The sequence below is a fragment of the Oncorhynchus mykiss genome, chromosome 19, assembly GCF_057628025.1.
Source record: "Oncorhynchus mykiss isolate SJ-2025 chromosome 19, ASM5762802v1, whole genome shotgun sequence".
In the NCBI taxonomy this organism is placed as follows: Eukaryota; Metazoa; Chordata; class Actinopteri; order Salmoniformes; family Salmonidae; genus Oncorhynchus; species Oncorhynchus mykiss.
Genome location: NC_143040.1, coordinates 36,343,870 through 36,358,855, shown reverse-complemented (window position 1 = coordinate 36,358,855; position 14,986 = coordinate 36,343,870). Strand labels below are relative to the sequence as shown.

Sequence of the window (14,986 nt, the reverse complement as noted above, 5' to 3'; positions counted from 1 at the left end):
ATGTGTTTGTTATTACATGTTTTACTTTAGATTATTGAGGAAATATTTTCAGAACTATTTCTTGAACTGCAGTGTTGGTTAAGGGCTTGTAAGTAAACATTTCACGGTAAGGTCTACACCTGTTCTATTCGGTGCATTTGACAAATACAAATTGATTTGATCTGGATGTCTAAGATGCTAACCAGCATTGGGCCCTCTCCTGCAGGTCTTTGCTGAGGCTGAGGAGAGTTTGAGAGAGTTTGAGCGGAGGATTACCCAGCTCAAAACCAGAGGAGCAGAGCTACAGGCAGACCAGATCTCCACCAACGAACTGCTAACGCTACAGGTATCTGAACTCTTCTTACAGACAGTTCTTACACACAGACACCCACAGACACTGTTTTAACACTGCTTAAGCATTGGTGAATCGTATCATATCTGGAGGTGTTCTTCTTCTGCTTCTCTGTCCTCTCTCCTCCTCCTCTTCCTCCAGGATACCTACGAGGAGCTGGTGATGACGGTGGGGTCACGGCGTAGCGGCCTGAACCAGAACATGGCTCTGAAAGGCCAGTATGAGAGGGCTCTACAGGATCTGGCTGACCTGGTGGACACCGCTCAAGACAAGATGGCTGCTGACCAGAGGATCATCGCCAGCTCTGTGGAGGAAGTACAGATCCTCCTGGACAAGCACAAGGTAGACTTTAACCTTACATATAAGTCTCACAGAATTACAGCAATTTTGGATAGTACAAAGAATTATATGCTTAGTAAGTATATTGTCAAAAGGCAATTCAAGAATATATCGCTCAATGATGATTTAAAGTCCGCTACAAGGGGGGGGGGGTTTCACACGAGTGGCATATCTCAACATTATACCATCTCTGGTTTCTTTCTCCAGGAGTTCTTCCAGGGTCTGGAGTCCCATATGATCCTGACAGAGACATTCTTCAGGAAGATCAGTGGCCTGGTGGTTCCCAGGGAGAACCAGAGTCTGGAGGAGACTCTGGCCCAGGCCCAGGGAGTCCTCAAACAGGCCCACAGGAGAGGAGTGGAACTGGAGTACATACTGGAGGTCAGAGACGACCACAAAACAAACTGCTATCATACTTATAAATCAGTCAAATACCCTTTTCACACTAGTGCCAAGCTGTACTGTACTGGGCTGGCCTGGTTACGTATCCACCAGACTTGCTGGAACCATGCTGGAAAGGACAATGTGAAAAGGCAATGTCCGAGCCAGCACAGTACAGCTGGGGTCGGCACGATAGTCTGAAAAGGTTATATCTGTGACCCGAGTATAGCTGAATTGTTACATTTTCTGTGTGTTTTTAGACTTGGAGCCGTCTGGTGCAGGACTACCAGGCTCTGTGTAGACAGCTGGAGGCAGTGGAGGGTAGCATCCCCACAGTGGGCCTAGTGGAGGAGACTGAGGAGAAGCTCACTGAGAGGAGCTCACTGTGTCAGGTACGGTATGCCACTATCATCCCTCTGTACAATGGCATGCAACCATAACAGAAAACCAATGGCCCTTGCATGTATACTGTGTGTTACTTTTGCCATATCTTATACTACCTTCTAATAGCATCATACACAGCACCGCCATAATCTTTATCATGATGTTCCTAATGAATACCAGGTAAACTACCTGGTAAATAGTACAGTAAAATAAAATACTACCAAGCATACATTTGATATGTATTTATGCAGCGGTGGAAAAAGTACTTAATTGTCCTACTTGAAGATTCCTTAATAGGTAAAGGTAAAGATACCTTGATAGAAAATGACAAGTAAAAGTCACCCAGTAAAATACTACTTGTCTAAAAGTATTTGGTTTTAAATGTACTAAAGTATCAAAATTAAAAGTATTAACCATTTCAAGTTCCTTATATTAAGCAAACCAGACGGCACAATTGTCTGTTTTTATTGACAGATAGCAAGGGGCACACTCCAATACGCAGACTACATTTACAAATGAAACATTTGTGTTTAGTGAGTCTGCCAGGTCAGAGGCAGTTGGGATGACCAGGGATGTTCTCTTGATAAGTGTGTAAATTAGACAATATTCCTGTCCTGCTAAGCATTCAAAATGTAACGAGTACTTTTGGGTGTCAGGGAAAATGTATGGAGTAAAAAAAATAATAAAATAATAAAAAATTATTTTCTTTAGGAGGGTAGTGAAGTAAAAGTTGTCAAAATATAAACAGTAAATTATAGTACAGATACCCCAAAAAACGACTTAAGTAGTACTTTAAAGTATTTTAAATTAAGTAATTTAAGTACAGGTATCTACACCACTGTATGCCCCCCTCTCATCGTCTTGGTCTATCTAATCTCCTCACCATAGAGTCTGATGGATAGACTGACGGAGCACCAGCACAAGCTGTACCAGGTCCTGGAGGAGGGGAAGAGGTTGCTGCTGTCTGTGTGCTCTCCTGGCCTGGAGAATCAGCTCACAATGCTGGGGGAACACTGGCTAAGCAACGCTACCAAGGTCAACAAGGAGCTGCAAAGACTAGAGGCCATTCTCAAACACTGGACCAGGTCAGGGCTGAACCCCAAGGGATGTTATTTAACGTGCACTGTATGTGATATTTTTTTCAGAATACTTTAGCTGCGCTTCATTGAGCTTGCCTGGCACAGTGGGATCAATTAAATAGTCCCAACCCCATCCTTCTGTCACTTAAGGCAGGTCTTAAACAAAAACTCTTAATTATTTGTAAAAAAATAAAACACCACTTGAACCCAGGTCTATACTGTACAGTATGTAAGTGGATATTTTTGGAGAGTTTGAATAGCACCCACTCAACCGGTTCCTCTCCATTTGATGTCCAGGTACCAGAAGGAGTATGCAGAGCTAAATGGCTGGCAGCAGTCTGCTCTAGAACGTCTGGAAATCTGGAACACACAGGCAGACTTGGTTCCACAGGAGATGGAGGCCATCAGGAATCATCTCTCTGCCTTCCTGGTGAGTCAACATGTCAAAAGACTGGGTGATATCATATAGGGGGTTAAGGGTAGGGTTAGGGTTGGGGTAAGCGTTAAGTTTAGGCATAAGGGGTTAGAGAACCATTATCCGGAACTTAAAATCTGCCAGCTGTATACACATACTAGTTATATTCCATGTGAAACTGACTGTTATACCGTTCTCTGTTCACAGGAGTTCTGTAAGGAGGTGGAGACTCATTCGTCTCTGAAGTGCTCTGTGATGACAGAGGGCAACCAGCTCATGAGGCTGAAGAGGGTTGACACCGCAGCCCTGCGTTCTGACTTGGCCCGCGTGGACTCACAGTGGACCCAACTACTCACACGCATACCAATGGTGCAAGAGAAGCTACACCAGGTACTGTCTGACCGCTGAACCCAAAACCAAATCTTGCGTGAACACTGTCCAGCTACTCGATTTAGTAACAGTGGTTTACGGTAACTGTTTCTCACGAGAGACAAGGCACAACAACCTATTCCACTACATAGTGCACTACTTTTGACTAGAGCTCTATGGGCCCTGGTCAAACTTTGCACCCTATGAAGGGAATAAGCTTCCATTTGGGATGCAGTTTAGGTACTGCCGGAAACCGGCTTATCTGGTCTGGGCAAATAGGATTAGTGTTTGACTCCTACTCTTCTGCTTCACTCTCATACAGTAGTTAGATCAAGCAACACCTTATTTTCTCGACCATGTTGTGTATAGAAGTTCTATCTATTAGAGGAATGTCTATTTTTGACTATTTTTGTATGCAAAGAAGCTCTCCTTTTCCCTTATTTAGGAATGCCAGGCTGGAATCAAAAAGTAAAAACAGAGCAATTCAGTTTGGATCCAGGCTAGTAGGCTATTTTTCTCCCTTTTGCATACGTTTCATACATTGGCCCGTTTCTTTTCCTCAGCTTCAAATGGAGAAGCTGGCCTCTCGCCACGCCATCTCTGAGCTGGTCAACTGGATGTCTCTGATGGAGATTGTGATCAAGGAGGACGAGGAGAACCTGAAGGGAGCAGTGGGGTCGACTGTCATCCAGGACTATTTACAGAAGTATAAGGTAGGGAACATAACACTAAATAGGTTTCCATCCAATTGGCGAGAGATTTTCCTGCGAATATAGAAAAAAAACAATATGCATATTTTCCCACCAGAGATGTTTCCATCAAATTGACTTGAAGATAAGTCTGTGCGTGATGACATAGTGCACACAAAAATACCTTTTGCGGTTAAATTCCCATGTACCCGAAATAACAATACAAGTTCAATGGGTTTCCGTTGCATTTTCAACTCTACTGATGGTTCTCACAAAACTGTTTTAGATAGCAAGTTTGCCTGCTCTGGTATTGGCACGTGTGCTCTAGCCAACAGTATAGAGACAGGCTCTAGCGAATTGTTGGCTACGTCACCACTTTAACCTACATCAGGGGTTCCCAAATGTTTTCACTCAGGCCCCCCTCCCATCATTGGGGAACATCCCGTGCCCTATTTACTATGGGCACAATCACTGTTCTTGACAAAAATTGTTCACATCCCTCTTGTTGGGAGATAGAACATTTTGCAGTTTTAAAGCTAATTTTCTTGCAATTCTATACATTGTAGCAGGCCTAAGCATGTGGGGTTTCCACGTCACCAAGTTCAATAACAAAACATGCACCAGTAGCACAAATAAATGCAAATGAGGAGTTTATTAGCGATTTTGGTACACTGTAGAAGAAGGGGGAATTCACCATTCTCTAATCACCTCACAGTCAACAAGCCATTCTTGTTGTCCGTTCCGTTTTCCAGGGGTAATTCTCACACTCGGGTCCTCAGCCCATCCGGACCAGTACACAAGGGAGGTAGTCTGTCAGTCCAGGTCACAATGGGTAATCTCACTGATATTGCTCTCTTTTCCCACTCTTCATAACGCACTTGGCTCTCTCCTACTCTGCCCCTTTGTGCAGGCTGCTTCCTCCTTTATCCCCAAGCACTCCCTGGCTTAATGAATGACAGCATTGCCTCGTTGGGACAGGAAGTCCATTAAAAGGCTTGGGGGTGGAGCCAGCGGTCTGCCAGATATCTCCCCTCAACAACCACTCCCCTCACCTCTCCCTGCCACCCCCCCCCAGCTCCCTAGAGCATCTACATTTCCAAAGGCTGCACCTGATCTGTGGACGACAGGGCTGTAACCAGCAGGTGACCCGGGCGTTACTGTCCTTACACCGTGACATCCAAACCTGTGGTGCGTGGCCTGTTACGAGGGTGATGTGCCATACTTCAGCGTTTCCAGCTCCCACTCGCTAGACATTCTTTCTCCACAGTGGAATATCTTTGTTCCCGCGGCAACAGCTTCCGGCTAATGTACATGGCTGGGCGCCTCCCGGGTGGCGCAGTGGTCTAAAGCACTGCATCGCAGTGCTAGCTGTGCCACCAGAGATTCTGGGTTCGAGCCCATGCTCATGCTGGAGCGACGCACAATTGGCTCAGCGTCGTCCGGGTTAGGGAGGGTTTGGCCGGATATCCTTGTCTCATCGCGCACTAGTGACTCCTGTGGAGGGCTGGGCGCAGTGCACGCTGACCAGGTCGCTAGGTGCACGGTGTTTCCTCCGACACATTGGTGCGGCTGGCTTCCGGGTTGGATGTGCGTTGTGTCAAGACTCAGTGCGGCTTGGTTGGGTTGTGTTTCGGAGGACGCATGGCTCTTGACCTTCGCCTCTCCCGAGTCCATACGGGAGTTGCAGCGATGAGACAAGACAGTAAGTACTACCAATTGGATACCACGAAATTGGGGAGAAAAGGGGGGTAAAATAATTTTAAAAATATATAAAAAAATGTATATGACTGGGTGTTCCTCACCTTCTTGTAGCTGTGATAGGACGGCACCCACCCCTGTTTTGGACACATCGGTCTGTACCACCAGTGGTTTGGAGAAGTCCGGTGTCACCAGCACGGGTCCAAAACACAGTGCTCCCTTTAGGTCGTGGAAGGCTTTCTGTCTCCTCAGTCCACTTCACCTGGGCGGGCAGACGTCTCCTGGTCAGATCTGTCAGGGGGCTGTCTAAGGAGGCAAAGTGGGGAATAAATCTCTGGTAGTAACTAGTCAACACCACAAACATGCGTGCGTACCTGCTTCTTGGTGAGGGGGCGGGGACCGTCCCGAATCGCCTCCACTTTCTTCACCTGGGGTTTGATCGTGTACCCCAGGTACTCAGCCTCCCGCAGGCCGAGACGACATTTCTTTGGGTTCACTGTTAGCCAATGGGGGAGCAGCTGAGCTAGCTGATCCTGTAAAGCCTGCACTACTGAACTCACCTGGTTTAGATGTGTCTCCCACTCACTCCCATGGATCACAATATCGTTGATGTATGCCACCGCGTACTTCCAATGGGGGTCGGAGAACCTGGTCCATCAACCTCTGGAAGTTGTCCGGGGCCAAGTGCAGTCCAAAGGGCAGCTTCTTGTAATGGAACAGACCGTCCGGGGTGGGGAAAGCAGTTTTCTCCCGTACCTCGGGAGCTAAGGGCACCTGTTAATAACCCTTTGTGAGGTCGGGCATGCTGATAAAGTGGGAGGTCCCTAGCCGTTCGATTAATTCATCAATTCGGGGCATGGGTTAGGCGTTGAACTTTGAGATTTAATTTACCTTCCTAAAATCCTTACAGAATCGGATGGTGCCATCTGATTTCGGCACCAGCACTATGGGGCTGCACCACTCACTGTTCGACTCTTTGATTATGTCAGCTTCCAACATCGTTTTTCCTCGGTCCTGACAGCTTCTCTCCTTGCTTCCGGCATGCGGTAGGGTTTCAACTTCACCTTTTTCCCGGGATCAGTGATGATGCGGTGCTGTACCAAATCGGTGTGTCCTGGTTCACTGGAGAACACATCCTGGCTTCGACCTACCAACTCTCTCAGCTCCTGCTTCTGGGCTTGGCTCAGCTGCTCCCCCATTGGAACCTCTGCTGGCTTGGTCTCTGTGGTAGCCTTCTTTGGGGAAATACAGTATATCACGTGCATTCTATTTCTTTAGCAGATTCACATGGTACATCTGGGTCAGATGCCTACGTCCCGGCTGTCTGACCCTATAAATTACTTCGCAGGCACTTCTCAAAAACGTACATTCTGAGGTGGGGACCAACACTAACACTTTGTCTCCGGGCTGAAAGTCCCTTCGTTGTGCCCCTCTTAAGTACCCTCTCGCTTGGGCGTCCTGGGCCTCCAGCATGTGTTTCCGTACCAGGGGCCACAGGGTTGCCATCCGATCTCTCATTTCTCCCACGTGCTGCACCAAGGTTCAATGGGGCGACGGTTGCTGTTCCCAGGCTTCTTTAGCCACGTCCAGCAGTCCTCTGGGTCGTCTCCCGTACAGGAGTTTGAAGGGAGAGAATCGTGTTGAAGCTTGGGGCGAGAACATTAGGTAAGGTAGCAGCTGGTCCCAATTCTTTCCAAAGGTCCATCACCTTCTTTGTCATCTGCTACAGGGTTTGATTGGATCTTACCACCAATCCATCAGGCTGATGGTGATACAGTGAGGTGCGCAACTGGGTTATTTTCATTAGCTTGCATAGATCCTTTATGATTCGTGACATAAACGGGGTGCCCTGGTCGATCAACATCTCGTCGGGAATGCCTACTCGGGAGAACAGCATGACCAACTCGTGTGCGATTCCCTTGGTGGCCATGGTGCGCACGGGAATGGCTTCTGGGTACCTGGTGGCATAATCCAGAATCACCAGAATGTATTGGTGCCCTCGGATGCTCTTGGGTAGAGGTCCCACCAGGTCCATTGCGATCCTGCTGAAAGGAACTGAAATAATGGTTAGGGGAATTAAGGGACTGCAAAAAGTGGGTTTTCGAGCCACCTGCTGGCACTCCGGGCAACCGCGGCAGTATTCTTCCACTGCTTTCTTCACCCCTGGCCAGTAAAATCGTTCCTTGATTCTGTCTAAGGTCTTTTCCACCCCTAGGTGAGCCCCAAGAAGGTGGGAGTGCGTCAGCTGCAGGACACATGGTACAAAGGGACAGGGTACCAACAACATTCATCATTCTTCTTCACAACCTGATATAGCAACTCTTTCTTTATAGCAAAATGGGGGAAGGTTATTTGACTTACTCCTCCACGGGCTTTCCGTACACTACGGTCACCTGCTGGAGAGCAGTGGCCAAGTTGGGATCCTCCAGTTGGGCCGTGCCGAACCAGCCCGCTAGAGAGGCGGGCTCTGGTGCCACCTCGTGGTCCATTGGGAACATCTCTTCCAGACTCACCGTGTATGCACGTGATGGCCACTGTGTTAGTCGGGTTCTGGGACTGGGCAAAGTCAGGTCGAAACAGGGTCACCATACTCCTGGAGTCCAAAAGTGCTGTGATGTCCTTTCCGTTGGCTCTTACCGAAGTGACAGAGGAAGTACCACTCTTCTCAGCCCAGCATGCCATCAGTAAGCCGCAGGAATGCCCGGTGGCTACCTCACTGTCGGAGGCCGAAGGCATCGGTACATCTCGGTCTGGGAAGTTCCAGGCGATGTGTCCTTGCTCCCCACACTCATAGCACTTCTTGCTGTCCAGGAAGGGCCGTAGTCACAGGGAGTTGGCTGTTGGTCCCCCCATCCTTGGTTCCTTCAGGTGAGTGGAGGGTTCCGCCTTCCGTGATTGTTCTGCTGCACAGGACCTCCAAAGCCACCTGTTGTCCTTCCATCAGTTCCACCAGCTGATCTGCACTCTGTGGGTTAGCGTGGCTGGCTAACCTTTTGGCTTAAAAAACTTTTCTATGACCACTTTCGATGGTCATGAGCGTCATGGGTTTAGCAATTAGCCAGCTCTTGGCCAACCTAATTAGATCATGCATTTGTGATCGAGGGATGCTGTAAAATCATACGCCCAATCATGGAATCCTTATGCCCTGTTAAATCAGGGTGTAACCATACCGGTGCAAGGTCTCCTTTTCCGCACCTCGTAATGTGTCGCCTGGTCAACCCTCAGATCCTGATAGGTCTTCTGTGCCGCGCCTGATAGGAAGGGTGCTAGCAGGCTGGCCCATTACTCATGGGGCCATTTCTCCCTAGCCGCCGTCCATTCGAAGGCTTGCAGGTAAGCCTCGATGTCATCAGTTTCAATTTAGGTTTGGGACGAGACTGCTGCGCCTGCTGCTATGCTGACCTGGGCGGCTGTCAGCTGGCTGAGTTCAGCTTCGCAGGAGAGCGGTCTGCTGATGCTGTTCCTCCAGCAGCTCCCGATGCATAGCCTGCTGTGCTATGTTTGCCTCCACCAGCTGTTTCACCAATGCTTCCATTGTGCCCTGTGTCTGTTTAGTTATAGAGCTTGGTTTGGGTTGCCCACATTCTCCACCATATGTAGCAGGCTTAAGGGTGTGGGGTTTCCACGTCACCAAGTTCAATAACAAAACATGCACCAGTAGAATAAATACATGCAAATGACTTTATTAGGGATTTTGGTACACTGGGGAAAAAGGGTGGAATTCACTAATCACCTCACAGTCCACAAGCCGTTCTTGTTGTCCGTTCCATTTTCCAGGGGTAATCCTCACACTCGGGTCCTCAGCCCATCCGGTCCAGTACACAAAGGAGGTAGTCCAACAGTCCAGGTCACAACAGGAAATCTCACTGATATTGCTCTCTCTTTTCCCACTCTTCATAACGCACTTGGCTCTCTCCTACTCTGCCCCTTTGTGCAGGCTGCTTCCTCCTCCCCAAGCACTCCCTGACTTAACGAATGACAGCCTCGTTGGGACAGGAAGTCCATATAAGGCTCGAGGGTGGAGCCAGCGGTCTGCCAGATATCTCCCCTCAACAACTACTCCCCTCACCTCTCCCTGCTGTCTGCCACAACATTTTGACATGTCTAATGTCTTAGTCATGTGACGTTTGAGTGACCCGAACATTACTAAAAAAAAATCTATGGGCTAAAAATCAAACATGTAGCTAAAAAGGTTAGCAGACTTGGGCTAGTTGATCTGGACATTTCTAACAAGTTATAAATTGCTCTCTAAGGTATGCAATGACAGACATGACAAGAGGAATACTGATGATGCACTACCCAATTTCGAAATTTCACCTTGTGCTGTCTACTATTACAACTTTCAAAAGTTAGTTGAAAGCCAAAAAAAGAAACAATCCACAGTTTGGGAACCACTGGCATACATGATGAGATTATTATGGACCAAAGAGCAAGATTTTTTAGTTGTCAAACGGCAGCCAAGCGTCGATCATCATCGTCATCATCGTCACCAGATTAAGACACTCAATATGTATTGGAAAGGAGCATCAAGCATCAACCTTGCACTTTCAAGTCCTTCATAACTTATTTTGTCTGTAGCCTAATAAACGGCACGCTTTCCCAAGTCGTAGTGGGAGGACCACACGTCATCGCATGACTCCAAGTTAATTTTCAATATGATTATTATATAAATATTTGCTCATAAAAGCGTTTCCACCGACATTTCTCGCATAATTCACTTCACCGAAAAATATCCCACCTTGTCTAGGGTGTTTTGTTTTGTCGACATTTGGAAAGTTTACAGAAAAATGTTCTGTTTCCATCAGGCCTGTCATTACATGCACTTTACTCGCATACAAAGGTTGGATGGAAACCTGGTTACTAAGACTCAAATATTCCATATATATTTCAAGTATTTTTTGTCTTAATGGAGCGCCTTCTCTACATTCTCACAACCCATCGTAAATAATGAATGACTCTCTCGCTCTAAAAGATAACGCAGAATACAAATGTCTGTTAGACAATAAAGTGATCTTCTTTTTGTCCTTCTCTTTTGCCTTATCTCTCTCTCTCTCTCTCTCGCACTCCTTCTTTCTACTTCCCCAGGGCTTCAGAATAGATGTGATCTGTAAGCAGCTGACGGTGGACTTTGTGAACCAGTCTGTGCTCCAGATCAGCGGTCCGGATGTGGAAAGCAGGCGCAGCGACAAGACAGACTTTGCGGAGAGGCTTGGAGTCATGAACCGACGCTGGCAGCTACTACAGGGACTCATCACGGAGAGGGTGAGAGACAAACCACGTTCAACCTCAACTTTCAGGGTTCTTCCTGGAACCAAAAAGGTTTCTCCCATCGGGACAGCCGAAGAAACCTTTTGGAACCCTTTTTTCCACGAGTGTAGAGACTAGTTTTGATCAGAGGGATTATTTCATTGTCTCAGTACAACGTATTGAGTATGTGCCCTGCTGTGTTGTGTGGTTAGGTCCAGTTCCTGGAGACTCTGCTGGAGGACTGGTTGGACTATGAGAACAACATACAGGGCCTGAAGACCTGGCTGCTCACTCAGGAGGAGAGGCTGAAGAGGAAACACAGGATAGAGGACCTAACCTCCGTACAGAACGCCCTCAAAGACTGCCGGGTAGGAGTACCCGCTGTCTACACTTTGTATTGATTTATTATATAAATCACATATTTATTTTACACTGTGTATATTATACTCTGTAGGCCTTTGGGTTTCAATTGTTTGGTTTTTATTCAATGAATAATCTTGATCAGGTTCATGATCTTGACGTTGATCTTAAACCTCTGACTGCTCTCTCTTTCCACTGCTCCTGCAGGAGATGGAGGAGGTGGTGAAGGAGAAAGAGGGTGAGGTGGAGCGCGTGGAGGAGCAGGCCTGTGCCCTCATCCAGAACAAAACAGACGAGGCCTGTGCTGTTGTCATGGAGACGCTCCAAGCTGTCAATCACACCTGGGCTAACCTAGATCACCTTGTAGGCAGAGCTATCTTATCTTCTGTTAATTTCACTCTATATATCTCTCCCTCATCCTCTATTAATTCTCTATAGAGTGTAAATAATGTGTGCTGTGTCTCTGCGTTATATAAGAGTATATGAGAGTGATAATAGATCTAACCCACTATAAGTACCCCATAGTCACCTATTACTGCATACTCTGCAACTGCCCCATTTTAACTACCTCACACTCACTCAGCCACTATGACGATCCCCCGTTGCAGAAAAGTACTAAACACAACTGCAAAATCAAGTAAGCTCCTTGAACTACTTTTTAAGTGCAGACCTTATTGCTCTTCTCCATCTCTGCTCCGCCCCAGATTGGGCAGTTGAAGATCAGCCTTGTGTCAGTGCTGGACCAGTGGAGTCTGTACAAGCTGTCTTCAGAGGAGATGAACGGCTACCTGATGGAGGGGAGGTACTCTGTGTCTCGCTTCCGCCTCCTCACCGGCTCCCTGGAGGCTGTACAGCTACAGGTGGAGAGTCTACAGGTAATTCTAGGACGAACATGCATCTCAGGCTTTTAGAAATGTGTTTTTCCCCCACCCTGTTTTATTTAATGACTGGTTAAACCTACACAGTAGCCTTTATTCCTAATTGTGGGTGTACTAGTTCCATCCCCATCAAGGATTTAAACACATTTGATTGGTTTAAGAAATATGGTAGAGATGATATACGTCTACGTATTTGAGGGGTAGTGGAGAAGTGCACACTTCGGGAGGAATTTGGCCTAATATGTTTGACTTGTTTTGTGTAGAACCTACAGAAGGACCTGGAGAAGCAGGAGAGCAGTCTGAGGAAGTTTGGCTCTGTGACACACCAGCTGCTGAAGGAGTGCCACCCGTCTGTGTCCGACTGCCTCAACAATACCCTGAAGGACGTCAACGCTAGGTTTGTTTGTTTGTTTGTTTATTTGGATCACTTTATGACCTCCACGGGGGCTTATCTCCCATGAATGGGTGAGAACCACCGGTGTTGATCAGTTGATCCAAGAACAATATTATGTTATTGATCCAGGATCCATTGATCCAAGATGTTCATCATCTATGTATGTTGTGTCCAGGTGGAGCAGTCTGCTGGAGGAGATCTCTGAGCGTCTGAGGAGCAGTAAAGCCCTGTTACAGCTGTGGCAGCACTACAAAGAGCTGTATGAACAGAGCTGCTCCAGCATCCAGCTGCAGGAGGAGCAGGCTGGCCAGCTATTGGAGACTGCCTGCAGCAAGGACATCGCAGACGAGGAGGTGTCCACCTGGATTCAAGACTGCAGTGTGAGTTGGAACAGGGACAGTGTTGGATTGATCCTTTTACATATGCATAGGACTCAGTATTCATGAACTGTCATCTACCTTCAAAAGCATTTTTGCCTATATGGTCTATTATGGAAAGAAGTGTTGGCACACTTGAATCAGATGCTAGTTTTAGGGTTTAATGTCCTAAGCTTTCAGTCAACAATGATCCTTGTCTGAAAACGAAATGACATTTGGTCATATTGCTTTGTGATAATAGATGATTTGTGTTCTGTTACACTCATGTGTGTTGGTGTATGGTGGTGTCTCTCCAGGAGTTGCTGCGGGCTCAGGTTCCAGTGCAGGCATCTCTACAGGTTCTCCAGGAGCTGGGAGATCAGCTGAAGCAACAGGTGGACACTTCTGCAGCGTCCGCCGTCCAGTCAGACCACCTCTCTCTAACCCAGCGCCTGGCCACCGTGGAGCAGGCGCTCAGCAGGCAGCTCATTACACTACAGGTACAGGGGAATATGGGACCAGATTTACCCAACAAGACAAGCTTTTACCACGTTCAGAAGTTAGTGTAACCTCATGCTGAGATCTTCCAAAGAATGTAATTTTCAGTTGCTTCAATAGCCATTGGTTCATTCCTCTTGGCCTTGAAAAAATGTATTTACATTTCAATGGGACTCACCTGGATGAATTTTGCATGTATAAATAAATACATCTCTTGTCCTCCAATCCCTCCTCCAGATGGGAGTCCAGGACTATGAGACCTTCAGTGAGCAGCTGGATTCGTTGGGGCGCTGGATGGTGGAGGCCGAGGAGGCTCTGAAGGTTCAAGATCCCAACGGTTCTTCTGACCTGTCCATCATCCAGGACCGCATGGAGGAACTCAAGGTAAGTCAGCACCGTGATTAAGCTATATGCCTGTGATCCAACTATAAAAAAAGGTCAAAAACTCAATCCTTTGCTCCTTTCTTCTCCTCGTGTAGGCTCATTGGAGAAGACTTGACAGGTGAAAACAATATGGATGCTCATTAGGCTGGTCTTTTACATGGTCCTTTATTTTAGATTATATCGATAAAGGAAAGGAAACAATTCTTAGACAATATATGCCTTTTAGCAGACACTTCTATCCAAAGCGACTTAGTCATGCATGCATTCATTTTATGTATGGGTGGTCCCGGGAATCAAACCCACTACCGTGGCGTTACACGTGCCATGCTCTACCAACAGTTTATTAGACCATTAGAAAAAGCCATTGTCCTGAGGAGTTAATTTCACTGAAACTCACTACTAGTTGCTCTTGTTCCCCCTGCAGAGAAAGATTCTGAGATTCAGTAGCATGGCCCCTGACCTGGAACGTCTGAATGAGCTGGGCTATCGGCTTCCTCTTAACGACACCGAGATCAAACGCATGCAGAACCTTAACCGGAGCTGGTCCTCAGCCAATGCCCAAACCACCGAGAGATTCAGGTAAGGTTGAAAACCGAAGTTCATGAAATAATTTCAAAGACTGACGTTTTTTCAAAGAGATTAAGGTAAATTCGTGAAATATTAAATGACATTGGGCACTTAATTCTGACTTGAGATATGTGTGCTCAACTAGAATTTTCGCACGTCTCCCATCTACGTCAATAAATGATTTAAGAGAAAGTCTTGAGTTGTGGCCACTTATCTAAACTCTGTTATCGGGCCCATAATTATTTCATTGACTGAAGGTTTTTGGGTCTGATATTATTGGTTCTTTGTCTCTCCTCAGTAAACTGCAGTCGTTCCTGCTGCAGCAGCAGACGTTCCTGGAGAAGTGTGAGACGTGGATGGAGTTCCTGGTACAGACGGAGGAGAAGCTAGCCGTGGGGATATCTGGGAACTACCAGAGTCTGATGGAGCAACAGAGAGCACACGAGGTACTGGAGGAGTCCTGCTGGAATAGAACCTAGTAGTGAACCCAGCTGGAAAAACTTGTTATAGTGACTTCAATCCATATTACAACTAGTTCTGAAACAGTTCTGGTTGTGATGACATCATTTCATCCAGCTTTGCATGCTGGGATTTGGGACGTCTGGATTCCATAGAGT

At 47.0% G+C, this 14,986-nt stretch overlaps 1 protein-coding gene across 1 annotated transcript in view; it reads left to right on the top strand.

Annotated features, from left to right (window-relative positions):
- syne1b (spectrin repeat containing, nuclear envelope 1b) overlaps positions 1–14,986 on the top strand; it is a 136,589-nt gene that overhangs the window by 86,939 nt on the left and 34,664 nt on the right. Inside the window, exons 111-128 of the mRNA XM_090210871.1 lie at positions 206–325; positions 473–673; positions 878–1,051; positions 1,312–1,443; positions 2,324–2,520; positions 2,812–2,944; positions 3,137–3,319; positions 3,862–4,011; positions 10,771–10,947; positions 11,145–11,300; positions 11,500–11,655; positions 11,997–12,167; positions 12,434–12,567; positions 12,740–12,944; positions 13,238–13,420; positions 13,656–13,802; positions 14,227–14,381; positions 14,668–14,815. Coding sequence (XP_090066997.1) covers positions 206–325; positions 473–673; positions 878–1,051; positions 1,312–1,443; positions 2,324–2,520; positions 2,812–2,944; positions 3,137–3,319; positions 3,862–4,011; positions 10,771–10,947; positions 11,145–11,300; positions 11,500–11,655; positions 11,997–12,167; positions 12,434–12,567; positions 12,740–12,944; positions 13,238–13,420; positions 13,656–13,802; positions 14,227–14,381; positions 14,668–14,815 — 2,922 coding nt within the window. The remainder of the gene's footprint in view (positions 1–205; positions 326–472; positions 674–877; positions 1,052–1,311; positions 1,444–2,323; positions 2,521–2,811; positions 2,945–3,136; positions 3,320–3,861; positions 4,012–10,770; positions 10,948–11,144; positions 11,301–11,499; positions 11,656–11,996; positions 12,168–12,433; positions 12,568–12,739; positions 12,945–13,237; positions 13,421–13,655; positions 13,803–14,226; positions 14,382–14,667; positions 14,816–14,986) is intronic.